The following is a 14,807-nucleotide window of genomic DNA, read 5'->3' on the forward strand; positions in this document are numbered from 1 at the left end:
GACCTTTCTTTTGCTAGTTTCTCTCACCCCGATCAAATGGCGGATAACGGTACTCCGTGACTCTTAAGTCGGTTCTTTCAGTTTCCCATGATAACTGATATCTGTGTATATATTTGTGCAATTCCTTACTCTTTCTCCCTTCTTTGCATCTCTTCTCATTTGAAAATGGACACCACTCTTGAAAAATTGAAAAAGTATTTTCCCGCTCTACCTCAGAATGTGATTACAAAAATTTACCGTGCTAGATGTGCAAGATTGAGATTGTTAATGAACCATGGAATTCCTGAAGATATTCGATGGCTAATTAAAGCAAAGGTCTGATTATCAGGTAAGTCCTCCAATTCTTTCATTTCATACATGCCTGGAACAGATAAAAGCACTTTTACAAAGAAACGTCGTGCAAAACGACTGAAAGTCTGTCACAGATGTGCTAGATGGACTTGTAATGCAAAATGTCGTTCTTTAGGAATGGTATCTGTAAACCGTGAAGATAAAATACAATTCATTAAGGATGGCCTGAGTAAGGGGTCTTTAGATAATCTTTTATTGACTCTTGAGACACACCCTAGTGGAGATGTACATCGTGCAATTCATGATTTATGGCCACAATTTCATAAAGAACATGCTCGACATAGTCTTGGGAATCTGACTAAAAAAGACCTTATTTGCTAATTTTTAAGAAAACTGGATGAGAAGCATATCCTCGACCCATAGAGGACGTTTAAGCCGTTCTTAGACGTAAAACCAAGGGGAAGATGTGAGCCACAATCACAACTGCTTGTACATACACATGTTATATTTATAAAAAATAAAAAATAAAAGAGAGAGAGAGACTCCAACTGACCTATATATAGGTGTTATGATTGCATTTTCAATTTCTCATCTATAAAATCTTCTTGTCCTTCCCTTCATTTCTACTCAACCCACACAGTCAACAAATATCAAAGTGCGTAAAAATGGCAGGTTCCTCAAGTCATCAAATAAGAAATATTTTTATTTTCGGTGGATCTAGTCTTGGAAAAGAAAAGGAGTTTTTAGAATCAGCAAATCATCTTGGTCAGGTATTAGCTAAGAGAAAGATTCATTTAGTGTATGGAGGAGGCAGCCTTAGGTTAATAGGGGGTGTCAATAACTGTATTTTTAGGAGGCAATCAAGTTTTGGGGGTCGTCCCCAAAGCTTTAGCAAAAGAGGACCTCCCTGGAAAAACAATTGGAGAGGAACTACAAGTCTCCACAATGTCTGAACGATTGAATACAATGTTTAAACACGTTGATGCCTTCATTGCCTTACCAGGTGGTTTGGGCACATTGGAAAAGATCTTTCATATTTCTTCTTAGGCCTAACTGCACATTCACCATAAACCTATAAGTTTGTTAAATGGTTTTTATGATAAATTATTGTCTTTTCTTGATTAATCTGTGGAACATGAATTTCTAACATCTTCGGCAAGATAAATTATAATCTCTGCTGCTACTGCTGAACAATTGATTGACCAACTACAATTTTTCATCCCTACAATTGATCCCTCCATGAGTCGCATAAATTGGTCAACTAAGGAAAGCCATAAAAAGCTTAGATTGGATTTGAGCCTTTATTTGTGAAACCTTGTGTCTTTTGGTTTTATTATCAATTGATTCTGCTCATATACTTATTTAACAAGTATTCTTAAACCTTCATTTTCACACACACACTTTTACATATGATTATGGGTTGCATATTAGATTATTATATTATTTATGTTCTTTTCTCAAAGGTAACAACTAAAGGAAAGGGATAGTATATAATTTGCAAAAAAAATGATAATAAATGTAATTAAATAAATAAATAAAAATATAGATAAGTTTGGTTTCGTAGCCTCCCTAACCTAAGCAATTAAGTCCGAAGGGGTGTTTTAACACCTAATACCCTAAAGTCAACTGACTTGGGAGCTATTGGCCCAACGCTTGTTACATGGGTTGAGGAGAAAAGCTTAAGGGAATCAAACATTACACTATCTACGTATCAGTATCTGCAACTCGAGTTATTAAGCTCGATGGGGTGTCTTAACACCTAATGCCCTAAGACCAACTGGCCTGGGAGTCATTAGCCGAAAGCTCGTTACATGGGTTAAAGATGCATTGTGTTTTAAGTTATATATAGATAAAGAGAAAAAAATAAGATAATAACCTCAACCCAAGGAAGTTAATCTTAAACATTAGAGCAGAATATTGTTTTCTTCCAATAAAAGCCCCATCATCTATGTTTTCATGCATTGAGCACATAAAAAAGAAGGTTTATTAATATTTTGTTTAAGAGGTATTGAGCAAATATATATAAATTTAATGAGAGTTTGTTTACTTGGATAGATTAATGGAAGTTGAATCATGAATGCCTTGCTTTATGGAACTTGCAAATTGTTTTTCTATTTTAATGCTTTGATTACTAAGGACTAGTAATAAGCTAGTTGGGGGGTGATTAGTATTTAAAAGTGTATTTTTATCAAGGTTTTATATCATCATTTTGCACTTGAAGTATCAATAATTCCTTAACTAGAGTATGTTTTATAATAACAGATCTGATAATATAAGATAACTTTAATTTATGGTAAATACTCATTTTAAATGTAGGAATATCTCACAATTCAAAATATTGATTAATGTGATTAACTATTGAAAGTGAAAAGACAAACAAAAGGCTAAGCTTAGAAAGGAGATACCGATTCAATTCAAATTGGAACACTGTTCAGTTATTGGATCATATCTCGAGCTGTAGATCTTTGATTTAAGTTTGATATGTATGGATAAAAAGCTAAGAAATAGGCCTACAATGTTCATGAATAGTGTAAGACCTAAATCTGCTGTTTTCAAATTCAAAGTTTGGCCACAAAAGAGAAGTCAGAATTTGTTCTGCAATCCAACCCAAACACTGTTTAGAATTATACCCATAGCTGGAGTTCTAGAAGGAAATATGATGTGAAATTTGGTGGGTGGAAGTAAAAGACAATTGCTAACAACTTCATGAAGAAGACCTGCTCAAATTCTAATGGTAGCAATGACATTTCATCCAGACAAGAGCTTGAGGGCTATCCACCATGTCCACCAGCAGCACTACTCAGTATTTTAGACATATCTCGAGTTGTAGTGCTCCAAATACTCTGAAATTTGGTGGGTGGAAGTAAAAGACAATTTCCAACAACTGTCATGAAAAATACTTTATCAAATTCTGATTGCATCAATGTCATTTCATCCCGCCAAAATACTTGAGTGTTGTTGTTCACCAAGTCCACTAAATCAATAGTTGGCCACTACATCAATAATCAATTACCAAATGAATAGTTCTGAATTTTAGCCTATAAAAAAAAGCATTTGCCTATTTAGGCATCTTGTTTTTTAGATCAAGATCATGTTCTTGTTCTCTCTCTTTATATTTTTGTAATGTTAAGTTTTGCTTTCATTAATCTCTTATTTATGCTTTTCATTTCCTTTACTATACTTAGTGAACTTATATCATGTTTATGTTCTTATATTGTTTATTTATGTTTTTCTTCTTCATACTGTCTAGCTAAGTTAATTATGTCAAGGTGAAAAGGTTTCACTAATGGTGTTAGGATAAGTATAATATAAACTCAATATGGACTTTAATACCAATATCCTAAACAACTTGCTATTAACATGTCTTATCATTTTTTATCTTATTAATTCTTAATGTCTTGCTTGTTAAATGGTTAATCTAGATTTGTGTTGTATAACACTTGGTTCATCAAATACTTGATCCTTCATAGTCTTCGACCGACATCGTTGTTATGAGAGGAACTTGATTTGTTGTCAATATAAGTTAGCATCATGAATACCTGATAAAATTTATAAGTATGGTGTTACATAAATAAGATGATTAATATGATCATGTTGATAATTTATAAAGAGTTTATACCTTACTTATCTCTAATACTATTAGTGGATCCTCTAACCTTGACATTTGTTTTTATTATTGTTAATCTTCATATTTATCTTACATCTCAAAGTCCTCTTTAACTCATCAGCACCACCATCATCATCATCATTGTTGTTGTTGTTGTTGTTGTTGTTGTTGTTGTTGTTGTTGTTGTTGTTGTTGTTGTTGTTTATAATTTATATAGTTCACCTTTCTATGGTTCGACTCCAGTCTTGCCGGGTTATTTATTACTTTGACACTACTGCACTTGGGATAAGATATCAACTCTTTGATCGTGTCATAATCATTAATTTAATGCATTTCTGCTTGCCTTCATAATCATTGTCATTTACTTTGGCTTTGATAATCATTACTTTAACGCAGGGACAACCAAAAAATGCGTACAAACTATAATGATCAGATTCACATTCACAATTGACATGCTTTTCATGTCAAGAATTAAAACAGAAAAACAAGAATTCATATGTTATTTTGAGTGGAGACCTTCTTGCTAGAGAGAAAGGACAATCTTCAATTAGGAACTTAGATTATGATTTATGGTGGGGAGCATTGTTTTCAAAATCGTGAGTTGACTCTTAAAATCATATAATTTTATGAGTCAACATGTATATAACATATGAAATTGGGTTAAAAACTCGAAAACTAGCAAACTTGATCAAGCTCGGTTAAATCAGTAAAATTGGATTCATTTTACGAGTTTGATAAAGTACAAAAATTAATTGACTCCCTGAGTCCCGTCACTTCCCAGTCCCAGTCTCCCATTTCCCCTTTCTCAAATCTCAAATTCTCAACCCCAGCAGGCTAACACCAGCAGCTAGTTCCATAACTTCCTCTCTCTCTCTCTCTCTCTCTCTCTCTCAAAAACACCCTCTCTTTTTTAGTTTGTTTGCCTATGATTGCCTCCACTCTCCATCTTCTGACCTAGTTGTTTATAGAAACTAAAGCAGTCCAGACCTTATATTTTTTACGACTGATGCTTCTTCAGTAGATGGCTTCTATGCAATCAATAGGAGAGGACATGTTTTGCTTATCACTGTAAATGAAACAATAATTGTGCCTTTCATTAGCGGCCAAGTTTGCTTACTGGATTCTCTCCTTTTTGCCATGTTTTATTATATGGAAGAGGGCTATCAATCTTACATTATTTTTTGGTGGTTTGACTGTTAAATAATCTTGAACTTGCTGTTAACTTTGTGAAAATAGGAAATCTTCCTGGTGTTGAAAATCTGGAAAACACATTATTTTCTTGTTTTCATTTGTTAACTTTGTCGAGCGTTGAATTAATTGTACTTATTGCTTACTTATTTAATGTATCTTTATCATTTTTTTTCTTTTTCTGTGCACGGGAAAAAAAAACTATTTATTGAAATGTTTCATGACATGAATTGTCATGACCCATTTTTGGGATATTTCCCAAATTCACTTTTTTTCTTTTCCAAAAAAATTAAAAAACTATTCGAGCTAAAATAAAAAAAAATCCAAAAAATAATAGTAGTGAGAAAAAGATGCCAGAGCACCCAGAAAATGGCTAGAATTTGGTTAAGGTTCAAAAATACAAAGATTGAAATTTGCTAGTATATCGTTGACTAATGAGAACCCTATTTACAAACAAAATTCAATTTGAGGAAGAAAGTCCAAAATTAGATGTTTATGGACTCAATTAAATTTTATTGAATGTTTAATTGAATTTATAAAGGGTTTGATTGCAAGAAAAAATGATTTTGAAGTCAATTTGGGCTTTAATTGGAAGAAATTAAAGTTCTAGGGTTAAATTATACTTTTTGAGAGTTGATTTGGCAAACCAAGGGTTTAATTGCATAAATATTGAAGTTTGATGGCCAATTAGAGACTTAATTGAAGAAATCTGAAAGCAAGGACCAAAATTAAAAAAAAAGCACATAAATGGAGGGACTGTAATTGACGGAATTAGGGGCCAAATTGAAGAAATTGGAAGTTTATTGATCAATTGAGAGTCAAATTGCATAAATCAGAGACCAAGGACTAAAGTGAAAAAGACGGCCAACTTCAGGGCCGACGATTGAATTTGGCAGGGATGCAATTGATTTTTTTAAAATCAAAATTGCAATTTAGGATTTGATTGAACAAATTACAAATTAAAGACTGATTCAGACTTTGACACCTTTTTGGCGTCATTTTCTTTTAAATGAAACGACATGTTTTGTCCAAAACAACGTTGTTTCATCCACTGTTAAAAAAAAAAGGAAAAGCCCAAAATGGTGCCGTTTTGAACGGCACTGTGGGTCTTCTTCTTCCCCTAGACGCGCGAGGTAGGGGAAAAAGAAGATTTCATTCCCCTGTTTTTCTCCTCTCCCTCTTTCTCCGAAAGCCTCTAAAAGATGCCGACAAAGACTCCCCAATTGCCAAGTTCTGACATGTGGCCTACCACAAGGTAAAAAAATAGAGGGAACGTACCCCTTGGGCGGTCCTGGGGCGGCTACACAGTGGCCGCCCCCGCCACCCTACCCCTGTGCCATTACTGGACAGGGGTAGTAGGCCTCTCTCCCCATGTATTTGCCTATAAATACAGGGGAAGAGAGAGTAGAAAGGGAGCTAGGCAACAGAGAGAAAAAGAAAAAAACAAAGAGGGAGAAAAAGCAAAAAAAGAGGGGAATAGAGAGAAATAAGAGAGGAGAAAAACAAAGATAGAAACAAGAGAAATGAGAGAGGGAAAAAAAAAAAAAAAAAGAGGACACAGGGATTGGCGTCTCTGCACAGAAGAAGAAGAAGCTCACAGAGCTGCCACCGGGCTTTCCAGCCACCGCCACCAACAGCACCGTGAGTAGCCGCAGGTCAGCTTCGCCCTCCTCCTCCCCCTCCTTCTTCTGCATCTTCGTTCTCCATTGTTCATGTTGCATGTGAACAATGGAGAGACCCACTGTTTAATAGGCCGGCAGCACCGGCCTAGCCCAAAATGGTTGAGCCGGGTCCGGTCCAATTCTGGAAAAAAAAAAGGAAAAAAAATTCTTTTGAAAAATACTTATAATTTTTCCGCATATTTTTCTACTAAATTTTGCTTAATATTGATTTGTATTTTTACACCGTAAAGATACAAATCTAGTATTAAAATACCCGGTTTTCATCAAAACATTGAAAAATAAAAAAAAATTATTTTCACGCATACGGCCAAGTCTCTTAAAGCTAAAAAAAATCATATTGTATTTTCATACAACGAAGAAAACTTCAAAAAGTATGTTTTAGCATGCGTTTTGGCTTTAATGACCAATTTATTAAAGTCACGAGAACTTGGCCAATATTGCAAAAAATCCAAAAAAAAATTTTGTTTCTTTTAATATTTAGGATTACGAACTTACACATAAGACATAAAATTAGTTTTTTTCAGTTGACATAGAACAATTAGGTTTTAGCCGATGAGATAAGAATCTCCTTACCAAAGAGAACTTTTCTTAAAACCGTAGACATACCAACAATTAAAAAACCACGACAAGACCTTAGCATATATCAGACAATCAAACAATATAGCTTACCTTAGGTAAGGCGTATTTGGAGTGCTAATACCTTCCCTTTACGCAACTAGTACTCGTATCCGATCTCTGAGACTAGTTAGGGTTCCTAGTAACCAAAATATTAGGTGGAAACTCTCATTCTATTTTCCACTGATAAAAGACAAGAATTACTTGTCTCCCACGTTTGCCATATAGATACACATATCTGAGAATAGGGGACGATCGCCGCGACACTGCACACGTGCGACATGAATCTTGAGAAAAATGTAATATGTTATTTAAGAGATAAAGATTATCTTACCTCCAAGAAAATAACTTTGTGCAACATCAGAATGTATCCTGTGTGAATCAATACAGGTAAAACTTGAATATGCTAGATAAACTTTCCATCTTTTGAATTTTCCATGAAAGTTAATTTTGTGATGCTTTCTTAAAGTTTGCATTATTTTCTTTTATTATATATAGAAAAATGAGAGAATTGGAGAGAAAGATGAGATTTTGCAAGATTTGAATGCATTTTTGAAAAAAAAATTAAATTGAATATTGATTAAGATATATCAGTACGGAAAGGGAGCTTTGAGGTCAATCCATTCAAATTTGTGGCAACCATCAAAGCCCAAAAACAGGCAATAAAGAGGCCTCGTGAACAACAAAATTCTTGCATAATCAACAGAGCTCTGGAAGTTTTAGCCATGCTATAGATGGTCAATTTGATAAAAAAATTATGAAAGCTAACATGTTTTAGGTTTTGCTTTCATACTTTTTACTCTGATTGTTAAATGTATGTTTTATTGATGATTTAATAATAATGTGAAGATTTTGTAGAATTTAACCATAAATATGTATGATTTTTTATTATTATTTTGTCCAACTCTATGCACCGTACATCCTTGTTGGTGCATGTATTAAATCCACAATTCTTTTTCAATAGCTTTACTTGAAAATAATTGTTGTGAATTCTTTCCATAAGTTTCGCATATCTTGTAAATGACAAGATTGGTTGAGCAAATCTCTGTAAAGAAGATTGAGTAATTGATTCAATTAACGAGGAAGATAAAGGTAACGAGGATGGTTTTAGTTTACATGACATGCCAATATATTATTTGTTTTAGGTTTGTTAATTTTTAGTTAATAAAATTCTATGGATACTATTTTTAAGTTATTTAAATCTTGTATGAAGTTTTATTTGAATTATGTATTTTAAAATGTTTGGACTTTTATATTATTTATTTCACTTTTATTTTAATTGTGTTATATTATTATTTATTATTTGACTGAAATTGTCAATATATAATTAGTTAAAATATTTTATTTATAATTTTATGATTTTATGATTCGAGTTTGTGATTCAAGTTTATATTGTATATTTCGTGTCGTGTTAAAAAAGTGTTTTTAACAACCTTGGTTGACAGTAAAGATTAATAGGATTAGGGTTTGCTTTTTATGTTTGTTTAATTAACATACCATAATTTGCCCTAAAATCTTGTTTAAAATCTTTAAAGAAAAAAAAACTATAATTTATATTTTTTAAAAATTTATTTTTTAAAACTATAATAGTAAATAAATAAATAAAAAAACCATAACTTCAAACACATTAAATTCGATCCAACATCTCAGAAAATTGTGCTTTGCATATTGAATTAAAAGCACAAAGGTAGAACTTGGAACATTGCCACTTCTTACTGTAGAGGGGCTTTGTTTAACAAAACAAGTGAATGATCGACAAAAAAACAACCATTCTGAAACTTGAAAGCACTGTGCATAGAACTGAAGGTGAGTTACAATTTGACTACAAGCTGAAACAATTTCCTTATTTTTTATTTTTCTTTATTTGTTTTCAAAAAAATTTATTAATTTCTTTTTTAATTTCAGTTCTTCAAATTTTGTTCTATTTGATATTTATATCAAATATAGTCCTTATTTAAAAAAAATTGTTCTCAATTTTATCCCTTATTATTTGATTTAATTTATTTTTTATGTAATATTTGACCCTTATTTTTTAATTACTTTTTTTCTTGGTTCCTTTCTTGAAATTGATTTTCTTTTTTTTCAATTACATACTTCAATATTTGATTTATTTATAATTGAGATCTTTTATTTTTAATTTTTGAAAGGGATCTTAGTTTCATGACACGGATCACGGGTATGAAATTTTAACCTGGATCGAAATAGATCTTTTCTTTGTCCTTTTTTACGCTGATTTTATTTTTTTCATTTCATCGTTCAACACTGGATGTATTAAAGATCAAACATTTTTTTTTGCTTTTTATGATGATATCTTGGCCTCACGGCCTAGGTCACAAATTGACATGCTAACTCGGATTGGCTTGAGGATTTTACATTATTTTCTTAATTTTTTATGTCAATTTTGTTTCTTATTTTTTTAATTATTATTTTAAATTAATTTTTTTTTCATCTTTCAGAATTGGATTGTTGAGGATTAAGATTCGTTATTTTTTTCGATGCGGTCATCCTCATCTCATGATCTGGGTCGCAAGTATGAGATGTAAGCTCAAGTTGACACCAATCTTCTTTTTTTATGTCTTTTTTAGTTGAATTTTTTCCTCAATTTCATCATTCAATATTAGGTTGATCTAGAATTAAGCTTCATAGTTTTTATCGGTTTACTTTCTATGAGATGATCTTGATCTCATTACCTAGATCACGGGTTTGATGAGTTAGTCCTGATTGATTCAGGTCTTTTTTTTATATCTTTTTAATTTCATACTTCAACATTGGCTTCGTTTATTATGGTCTCATTACCTGGGTTGTGAGTATAGTGGATTAACTCGGGTTTTTTTATCCTTTTTTTGTTGAATTTTTCCCAATTTTTTCCTTCAACATTTGATTTATTTGAAATTAGGCTTTATATTTTTTTTGGGATGGTTTTTTGTGAGGTCAGTGCAATCTCATTACTTGGGTCACGGGTTTGGCAGGTTAACCTGATTTGAGTCGACTCATTTTTTTATCTTTTTTTAATTGATTTTGTTACACCCCAATTTTGACCTATTTGGTTTTAATTTAATTTTAAGGGGATTAAAATTTGAAATTAAAAAATCAGGGATTGATTTCGATTAAATGTGTGATTTGTCAACTTATAGGAAAACTAGAGACTCTAATAAATTTTTGTCATTCTCTCCTAATTTTCAATTTTGAAAAGATCCTCAAGATAATAATAGTTATCCATTTTCAAATTTAGTTTTAAATTCTAATCAAATTTAAATTTTAAAAAAAGAATGAGTTTAATTGGAATTTTGTTTCTCATATGCTATGAGATTGTTGTATTATAAATACAGATCTTAGTACATCAAGGGGAGGCATTACAAGAAAACCTAAGAGAGACCCACAACACCAAAAAAACCTAACCTTTTTTTTGGCAATTGTGTCGTCGTCCCCGCTTCCCCTCTCTCAGCCATTGATGAGCAACCCACACGCTAAAAAAAAAAAGCCTTGGCCACCAAGCAAGCAAGAACTTGGAATAATAAACGATGCTTTCAAACTCCAAAAAGTACTTTTTCATCAGAGTCATGACATCAAGATCAAGCTACTCATTTTTTATTCATGTTGATAAAATGAGTGTTAAAAAAAAAAAATTTCTCTCAAACAAAACCTTGAGCTTTTTCTCGAGCCCTCTACTTTGGAACCCTCAAAAGCAGAAGGTCACATCATAATGTACCTTCACCAATGGCAATATCATCGACACGACAACAAATAATCTTGTTTCCCAACAAAAAATAATTAGGGAGTTGCAAGATTTCAAAAGCAAAGTATTTTGAACTCATATTAAAATAATTTTTGTTTTTAAAATGCAAGATCAAGATTTCAAAATTCATTTTAGACAAAGATTCCTTCACCAAAACTAAAAAGGAGAAAGGGAAGAAGGGTTACTCAAAACTATTATTTGTCTAAGCACTGACAAAGCACACTTAGAGGCGATGACCTGTACAAGGAAACAATACATGTTTTTTTTCTCTAAAAAAATAAAAAAATTAGTTTCCTTTCCTTTTAATTTAAATTTTACGGATTTATTCACTGACACCAGAATCATGAATATTATAGTAAGACCATAAAAATGAAACAAAAAAAACTTTTAGCAATTTAAAACAAAATTAGCAATGCAGCCTATCTTAGGTAGGACGCTTAAGGGGTGATAGTATCTTTCCTTTTGCGTAACTAGTCTTGTACCATAGAATCTCTGTTGACCATTTAGGGTTCTTAGTAATCATAATATTAAGTGGCGACTCTTTAAACAAGACCTTTCTCATCTAAGAACATCATGTTAGAAATCTGTTATTTTTGCAATTTAATTTTTAAAGGTTGACGCGATATCGAGTGCGACACCTCCCATTAGCTTTTATTTTTTTTAATTATATTTATATTGTGAAAAGACCAAATTGCCCCTCATTGAAATTTATTATAATTAAAAAACCATGATGAAAATACAAAAAGTCTCTTGATATCAATTTTAATTTTTTCCTTCTAAAGGCAACGTAGTTATTTCACTATGCAATCAAACTGTCAAAAGACTGAAAAGTCACAGGACCAGAATTTTGATTTTTTTTTCTGTGAAGAGTATTTAAGTCATTTCATTATACATCTAAAATGTCAAATGATTTATTTGTCCCTGATCAATATGATAGTGACAAATGAACCGTATGAAAATAATTATTTTGCCCTTAATAGTTAGCTAGATTATTTTGTTTGAAAATGAAAAAATGGATATTTTTTTGTTCCAATCCACAATGAAGTGTATCAGTATAGTGAATTCATGATCTCTTACTTCTTTGTAACCAAAAAGAGGAAAAAATAAGAAACCTGTTGTCATTTACCAGAAAAAAATAGAACCAACCAATTACCATCATGAAAAGAAAACAAATTTTGCCTAATTAAAGCATATTACACGAGTTTTTTTTTTGTTTGTTACACCAACCACACATTTCTCTTTGCCTATTAAAATTTCTTAAATTCCTCAAATCTTTCTTCTTTTTCTTCATCATCATCATCATCATCATCATCATCATCTTCTTCTTCTTCTTCTTCTTCATCATCATCATCATCTTCATCTTCTTCTTCTTCTTCTTCATCATTATTCATCATCATTATCATCATCTTCTTCTTCTTCTTCTTCTTCTTCTAAGACATTCTCTCTCAGGGACTCTTGCAACGTTCTCTAGTTACCAATCTATGCGTGTTGGCAATGCATGATTTCCTTATCAAATGTATAGAAGATATATATATATATATTTTTTAATAAAATCATAGAACACGATTCATTCTCAGAATTCTTAAGGAGCAATCACTAAAGAGATGTATAGGGTATACAAGTCGCTTGTTACGAAATGGAATCCTAATAGGAACCCATCAAATAAAGTTCAAGCCGAGGCTGAAGCCAAATTTCAAGAAATTAATGAACCATTCAAGGTATCTCATATATATATATATATATATATATATATATATATATGAATATTGTATGTATGTGCACAACTGCATATATTTAAAAAAAAAAGATTTAAAATTCAGTGTGTAAATTCAAGCAAAAAACAATGATGTAATTTCTTTTATATTTCTTGCTTTCTTGATGTAGGCTATTAATGAGAACAAAATCAAAGAAAAATTAAAAAGTTGCGACGAGCCTATAGTATCAATATCGCCGGGAGGCTCAAGTCCTCGTAAAATCATGGAAGAGAGTTTCTTTTATCGACCTTCAATCCTTCTGAGAAGTCTTAGTAGAAAGAGTTCTACACTTAGCACAAGTCCTTCCTTTCTACCAAAAAGTGCAAGTTCAAGAGACAACTCTCCAAGGAACGAGAGTCATCGAGGTTGTTTAGACATAGAAAATCCCTTTTTGCAGAGAAGTATGAGTCGAATAAGCCCTAGATCCCCCATTATCTTCTCTCAATCTACTCTTTTGAGAAAACCTCCACCAACCGAAAAGAAGCTTGAGTGCACCCTAGAGGAGTTGTGCTATGGATGTGTCAAGCAAATTATGACCAGTAGAGACGTTATAATAAATGGGTAAGCTTCGATATGTCTTAATCAAACACTCTATGATTATATGAGCATAGCCTGACACTGTTGAAAAACTTGTATGAATGCGAGAGAAGAAGATTTTATGCCATTAGATAATGAAAGTTCGATATGTCTTACTACAATTATGTATTTTCTCATCAGGTAATAACAAAATAAAGATATAGACACTTGGTGTGTGATTGTTGTAGTTTTTGGTATGTGCTTAGTTGTGGTTTAAAAAAAATGAATTTAAAAAAAAAATATCTTTTTGTTTTCCGATTGTTTTTATATGTTGATATTAAGAATAAAAAATTATATAAAAAAATATTATTTTAATATATTTTCAATTAAAAAATATTTTTAAAACACATTGCACTACATTACCAAATATATATTAAAAATAAAAAAATATATATGTTATTCCATCTTCTATAAGATTAATATTCGAAACGCAATGATGTGTGGAATTCAATGCAGAAATCAGTAACAAAACAGTTTTTTTTCCATGGTTGAATAAAGAAATAGAAGAAATGCTGATGATAAAATGATGATGATATGTGTCTATATATATCATGGCAGGATAACTGAACAGCAAGGAGAGATGGTGAACATAACAGTGAAGCCAGGATGGAAGAAAGGAACAAGAATTACATTCGAAGGAAAAGGTGACGAGAGACCAGGCTATCAGCCAGCTGACTTGATTTTCTTGATAGATGAAAAACCACACTTGTTATTTGAAAGAGAAGATGATAACTTGGTCTATAAAGCTGAGATCCCATTGGCACAGGCTCTTGTAGGCTGTGCCATTTCAGTTCCATTGCTGGAAGGTGAGAGGATGAGCTTGTCGTTCGACATCGTATTATATCCAGGATATGTAAAGATCATCAAGGGCCAAGGCATGCCGACTGCAAAAGAAATGGGAAAGAGAGGTGATCTAAGAATCAAGTTTTTAATTAATTTCCCAATGTCCTTGAGTCATGAACAACGATTTGATGCTTCGAGTATTCTAAAAGATTGCTCTTATCATGATTTTCTTTAATATTTGAATTAATATTATAGATAGAAAGGTGCATACATGCTCGATTTTCTTCTTCTTTTCTTGATTGAGACTAAATTAAGTGTGTTGGGAAATGTTGTTGATAATTGAATGTGTTTGATATTGTGGTATAAAGTGTTTTTAGAATGAAAAGTTATTAAAAATAATAATTATTTTATATTTTATATTTTAATATTAGTACATTAAAATCATCTAAAAAATTCTAAAAATATATCAATTTGATATTTCTTTCAAGTAATAAATAATTTAAAAAAATCTATTGTAATGCAAAAACAAACACTCACTAAATCATGAATGAAATATTTCAATATTTGAATCATGT

The 14,807-nt window shown here is 31.7% G+C and overlaps 1 protein-coding gene across 1 annotated transcript; it reads left to right on the forward strand.

Moving 5' to 3' along the window:
- The first annotated feature begins 13,276 nt into the window (after window positions 1-13,276).
- Window positions 13,277-14,467, forward strand: LOC133694739 (uncharacterized). Its single transcript, XM_062116425.1, has 2 exons — window positions 13,277-13,434; window positions 14,008-14,467. The coding sequence occupies exons 1-2, from the start codon at window positions 13,277-13,279 to the stop codon at window positions 14,465-14,467; spliced, it is 618 nt and encodes a 205-aa protein (XP_061972409.1).
- Window positions 14,468-14,807: the final 340 nt, after the last annotated feature.

The sequence above is a fragment of the Populus nigra genome, chromosome 1 (genome assembly GCF_951802175.1).
Source record: "Populus nigra chromosome 1, ddPopNigr1.1, whole genome shotgun sequence".
NCBI lineage: Eukaryota > Viridiplantae > Streptophyta > Magnoliopsida > Malpighiales > Salicaceae > Populus > Populus nigra.